General features: G+C 53.8%; 1 protein-coding gene across 2 annotated transcripts in view; it reads right to left on the bottom strand.

The window, feature by feature from the left end:
- Positions 1 to 2,544: 2,544 nt before the first annotated feature.
- Positions 2,545 to 6,000, bottom strand: part of RIMS4 (regulating synaptic membrane exocytosis 4) — a gene marked incomplete at both ends in the record, with an annotated part of 55,126 nt that continues 51,670 nt past the window's right edge. For both annotated transcript variants that reach the window (XM_080925184.1, XM_080925183.1), the window contains 4 exons: positions 2,545 to 2,763; positions 4,250 to 4,389; positions 4,889 to 4,990; positions 5,214 to 5,326. In XM_080925184.1, the coding sequence (XP_080781310.1) occupies positions 2,545 to 2,763; positions 4,250 to 4,389; positions 4,889 to 4,990; positions 5,214 to 5,326 (574 nt within the window). The remainder of the gene's footprint in view (positions 2,764 to 4,249; positions 4,390 to 4,888; positions 4,991 to 5,213; positions 5,327 to 6,000) is intronic.

Raw genomic sequence — 6,000 nt, 5'->3', positions numbered from 1 at the left:
TTCTGGGTAAGGAAAATGGAGACGACCCTTTGCATGGCAGCCCTATACATGACCTTTGTCCAGAGGGGAAGAAAAAAAGAAAAGAAACACCCTTAGAGACACAGCACCAGAAAGGCCCCCAACTCCACCCTCTCTATTCCTCTCCAGATGGTTGAGTTGACAGAGGGTCAGACAGCAGTGGGAACAGGCTGGGCTTGTTGGTCCCCAAAGCTAAGGATGAAAATCACTCCCCATCCCCGAGCCCTGTCCAGTCCTTTGGTGAGGACAGAAATGGTTCCCACACCCAGTGGTCACAGCCCCTTGGAAGTGGGGCACACGCTTACAATGGTACAAAGAAATGGGGCTCCAGCCCCCCACTCTACCCCTCCAGGAGGTGAGTGAGATTTCACAGAACAAACAAGAAGTCACTGAGGGGCCTCATTGACCACCTCAGGGTGTTGTTATTGCTTTGGAGTCTGTGCTCCTTCACGATCTCTCTCTCTCTCTCTCTCTCTCTCTCTCTCTCTCTCTCTCTCTCTCTCTCACAAATTAGAGCTGAGCCCCTTCCCCCTTGCTGTGACAGTCAGCTGTCCCACCCTGAACAACCACAGCAGAGGGACAGCTGTAGAGGGAGGTGCCCTCCTGGCTCAAAATATCCCAAGCAGTGAGTAAACCTAACAGCAAGGATATCATACTGTGGGAAAAAATGGGGTGATGGCTAACTGTGGGCCTCAAAGAGGAGCCCAACATGAGCCCCGTTCCCTTGTCCAGGAAGAAAGGCCTGTCCACAGCCCCTCCCTGGATAGAGTCAACAGCTGCATGTGGAGGTGCCGGAACTGGACAGAACCCTAAAGGGTACCCCAGGCTTAGCCAGGCTGTGAATGGGAGAATATCCAAGTTGAAGGAATTCCTTGGATGAACCAGGAACAAGGTGGGATTCAACAGAGTCCTGGCATCCTTGGTGGAAAATGACACGGTCCAATGCAGTCCAGGCCCCTCTGCAAGGCCCAGCAACCCCTGGGAGTGCATCTCAAAGAAAATCAATGCAGAGGGCATCACACCAGAGTGCCCAGTGTGATGGACAGTTAGGGCTACAACCCTGGAAGTGAGGAGAGAGGGAGGCAGGGAGGAGGTGGAAGGGCTGGCCTCCGGGGAGCCACGCAGCCTATACAGCCCAGGCTAGAGAGAGTCTGTAATATTCTGGAATGTACTGGGGTCTCCCTCTACTCACAGCCCCAGGGCTTGAAAAAAAAAAAGACTACATCTGAGCTAACAGGCCTCAGGCGTGAACACTAACTACCCGGCTAACCTGGATTACACCCTACACGGCAGGGACTTCCCAAGGAGGACTGGCTGCTGGGTGCCTCCCAGGAGGGGTGATAGAAATGTGCTTCTACAGGGACCAGACTGCGTCCTCCCTCGCATGCAAAAGGGCTCCTGCAGGCCCTAGGGAGGGCCACAGGAAGGCAGCTACCCAGGCCTCATCAGAGCCTCAATTCTTACAGCTCTGCATCCCTCCTGGAACGCCATCTCTCCTTGAGCCAAGGTGATGAGGCCAGGCAGTGGCTTCTGCCCTTTGTACAGGATGGTTTATTTAAACAGACTAAAATGTGAGCGGCTCTAATGCCTCTCCAAGACCCTAGCCCAGAGGCAGAGGGATAACAAGGAGGGATCTCCTGTTGGGAGAGCCCTGACCTTGGTGCCACTTAGACCTAATTTCAAACCTTCTTCAATGCTCTGCTCCTACTTCTCCCACACGGAAGAGTTGCTCCCTGGGTGTGAGGCTCTGTAAACTCCGCAGTCCACCATATTACAGATGACAACGTCCTTTCCAGTCCACCAAGAGCTCCAGACCAGCTCCCATGGAGCAAGGACCCCTGGGGAATCCTGCCAAGCCTCGGGTACCTCCTCCTTTCCTTTGGTCTCTGCTGGCCCCCAGTTCCTAGAGCTTACAGCAGAGGGACAGGCAGGCAGGGATGGATGGATGGATTCAGACAGACTGCGGCTAAGCTCCTTCCATGGGCAGGCAGAGGGAGACCCATACTCTCCTTCAAGTGGAGAGCTCTGCCCTCCCCCCCAGGAGCTGGCTCCGGATCCTTGCAAACTGCCCCATCAGCTCTGGGGCAGGAGTAGCTGCCGGAACCGGTGCCGCAGGAAAGACACTTGCTGGTAATTGGCACCATGGAGATGGCCGGCTTGGTTCTGGACTTGGCTCTGGGCAGCGGAGCTTCCAAGGAGGCAAAGGGGGGGTAGATGGGGTGGGGGGATAGGGCAGAAGAGTGGTTTGCTCTGCCACCTCAGTCTTTCTCCCATTGTAGCCACATCCACCAGGTCAAAACCGGCCAAGTCAAAAGTGTAGCCAACCCACTGGGAAAGGGAAGGTCTTAGGGGTAGGAGGTGAAGGAGTGAGGAGGGGCCCAAGGGGGGCAGGTCTCCCCATTCTGCTTCCCCACTGTGGGGAAGAACCCCATCCTCCAATGTTCAATGTGCCCCTGGGCTCGGGGTCCCAGGTCAGGGCTGGGTGGTCTCCAGGCCATCTCAAGGAGCCCCTCCCCATCCCTGGCATTAAGATCGCTCGCCACAGGGCCCCACGGTGCTCTCAAGGGACAGCTGGGATGCCTGCCGAAGCAGGGGACCTGTGGCTGGGTCCACCATGGAGGAGGTGGGGAAGAGCTTGTACCAGCCCACGGCCAGGGTGGTCAAGTCCAGTTCCTCCAGCAGCACGCGAGCCACGCCCATGAACTGCTTCCGCTCCATTCGTCCGTAGTTTCCCCACACAATTACCTGCAGGACAGAAAACATGGCTGGTTACATCTTGCAACTGAGCTGGGCAGGTGAAGTGTTTGTCTCGACCCCTGGCACAAGACCCTGGCACAAGACCCTGGCACAAGACCCTGGGTTTGATTCATGGCACCGCACAGGTGTCCACAAGCGGTTCACAGACATGCACTCAGGCCAAATACCCATATACATAAAAGTAAATATGAAAATAAACAAAGGACCATCCCAGGCATTTGTAGGTCCTTGCGTATTGTCTGCCTCTACAAACCATGCTAGAGGGTCCAGCAAGATGGCTCGGCAGCAGGTAGAGATGCCTGCTGCCAAGTTTGATGACCTAAGTTCAATGTTGGAATCCACATAGTGAGAGAGGAGAACAGACCCCCACAAGATGTCATCTGACCTCCACATACACGCTGTAACATATGTTCCCCCAGCCCACGTAATACAATCAATAAAATATAATAAAAACCACTCAACTCCAACCATGTTTTCCTGGCTCTAGTGTCTCTGTTACTACCATCCCATACCTCGGCGTTCTCTCTCTTGCTCTCTCTGTTCCTTCCTCCACACGGCCCCATCATTAAATGAAGGCCTTGAAGGATGTCCCCACATGACCCTTTTCCCTTCTATCCCTGCAGGGGACCTTGGAACCCCACCAAAAGCATTTTTGTAAAGTGGAGATTACAGCGCACTGTAAGCTGCTGTTCTTTTTCCGAGCAGTCTTTGTAGCCCTTTCCAGTCTCCTGGTCAACATCCTCTTGGAGCTGGCCCTCAGATCTGAGTGTAGGGCTGCAGGCTCCTCATTGGCTGGCCTCTGCTGTCCTGCTCTATAAGGGTGGGCTGGCTCAGCCCTGCTCAACAAAGCCTAGAGGCTTAAGGATAGTCCTCAGTCAGACAGGCTATCACTGACTGGTTTTCGTTTTTTAACCTTTTTAGAAGATCGGCTTTTATTTTGCGTATAGTATGTGTTCAGCTGCAAGTGTGTGTGTGTGTGTATGTGTGTGTGTGTGTGTGTGTGTGTGTGTGTGTGTAGAGAGAGAGAGAGGCTGGAAGAAGGCACTGGATCCCTGCAGCTGGAGTTACAGGTGGCTGTGAGCTAGCCAATGTGTGTTCTGGGAACTGAACTTGGGTCCTCTGGGAGAGCTGGAATCACTTTTAACTGAGACATCTCTCTAGCTTCCTTAGGCTGAAGTGAGTTAGCTAGTTGTGTCCATGTGTACAAATGTGTACATGCAGCATGCAAGGAGTGTGCATGAGATGTCATCCGTAAGGTCAGAGGACAAATCTGGGGAGTTAGTTCATCCCTTCTCCCATGTGATCCAGATGAAACAGCCAAGACTCACGAGGGACCAAACCCATGAGACAAGAAGCTGATGGTGGGAGCCAACCCCAGGGCTTCAAATCCCCTGGATAAGGCCCTTGAGAGACCCTGCCCCCAAGGAACATGCCTCTACATGCATGTCCGCGCGCACACACAGGACTCTCTTACCTGCAGGACTTTGCCCTGGGGACTCTCAGGAAACAGAAGCACCTGGTTGTACAATGGGTCCAGTGACTTGCGGGCCACTTTGGTCTTCTTCTTGGCAATGCAGACGCCGTTCTCCAGCAGATAAGCCTTGATGTAGGCAGCTAGAAACAGAGGGAGGCAGGGCTCTAGGGCTCCTTCTCATTGTGGGTATTAGGTGTGACAGAGACGCCAATCACCTACTTCTGGGGACCACAGAACCCCCAGGAGTATGGCAGGACTGTGGGGCAAATGAGGGCAGCCTGCACACCCATGTCTGGGTGGGTACCATGTGAGGTCTCAGCTGAGTGAGCCTCTTTTAGTCTTTACTGCCTTTCCTTTGCTCACTATTTCTTCCCTCAGTCCACGGCTTGCCCACCTTACCACCCTTACACGTTCATTTGCTGACCTCTCCACACATGATCTCTGGGCCCACTCTGGGCCACATACTCTATTAGGAACCAGGGTATAATAAACAAGAAAGATCTCTCTCCCTCTCCCTGTCCCTCCCTCTCTCCCCGACTCTCTGTCTCTGTCTCCGTCTGTCTCTTTCTCTCCCTCTCTCTCTTCAAGAATTTTAGTCCAGTGGGCCACACCAGTTTTATCTCTCACACGTCCCCGCACCTGGCAGTGTCTTCGAGCCTGGCTTGGCAGTCAGTCCCCGTGCCTGGATGATGTCTACCTCCAGCTGACCATTCCGCTCCTGCAGGCCAATCTCCACATCCCCTGCAAGAAAGAATGCTAGGAAGTGGCTCAGATGCTCCGGCAGGGCCTTGCTGTCCCTGTGCATCTACTCCCAGCCCAAGTAAGAGCACACGATGTCCTATAACTTCAGAGGCAGGCACTGTGGGGGGCTGGACCATGGGACTCAGGCTCTAAGGCAGGTGCTTAGAGCATGGCACCAACAGGCAAGGGTAAGGAGGAAGAAGCAAAGGGCTTAAGTACTTACCCATGGGTGTGGTAGCCAGGGTCTGGCGGCCCACAAACTGTGCTGGTCCCATGCTCCCTAGGAAGTCACTGAACTGGGCATCTGAAGCTAGACAGACTCCTCCGTAGTTGAGGCTGCAAGAAGAAAAGGATGCAGTTGTGGTTTTGTTTGTTTGTTTGGCTTGGCTTTTCAAGACAAGTGGGATTAAAAGTGTGTGCCTTTATGCCCAGCCTCCATGGTGGTCTTCATGCCCACCCACCCCTGACCTATATACCACACATGCTGCCGTAACCAGCCAGGGTGACTGTAGGGAGCATGGGAGATGGTTTTGGCAGATGTTGGTACAAAAGGTTTAATGCCCCGATACTCCAAGTGTGATCCAGGGATTGGCAGCATCTGACACATCTGGAGCTGGTTAGAATCACATCTCATGTGATACCTCCGTCCAGCTGCCGGACCAGAATCAGGAGTTTAATGTGAAGGCCCACTCAAGACAAGGCCGAGACGACCGATGATGAAAGGACAAAGCACTCTCTTTCCATCAGACTTGGTTGGGGAAATGGAACGGGAGTGTTTGGTGTAGAGAGCCCAGTGATGAAGCCATCGTCAGACTGGGGTGCTATGCAGACGTCTGGATCAAGCTTTGCCTGATGCGGTTATCTCTTTCTGAATAGGTAAGTGAACAGTTAGCAGTGGGCAGGGCCACAGAAGGCACAGGGCATCTCGTCATTACTGCGGGGGGGGGGGTTTTCCTACTGCCCTTAGGTCCTCTACCCCCCAGTAGCAGGGTCGATTTAGAAGAGGGCTG

The sequence above is a fragment of the Micromys minutus genome, assembly GCF_963924665.1.
Source record: "Micromys minutus genome assembly, chromosome: 11".
In the NCBI taxonomy this organism is placed as follows: domain Eukaryota; kingdom Metazoa; phylum Chordata; class Mammalia; order Rodentia; family Muridae; genus Micromys; species Micromys minutus.
This window is presented reverse-complemented; position numbering and strand designations above follow the sequence as displayed.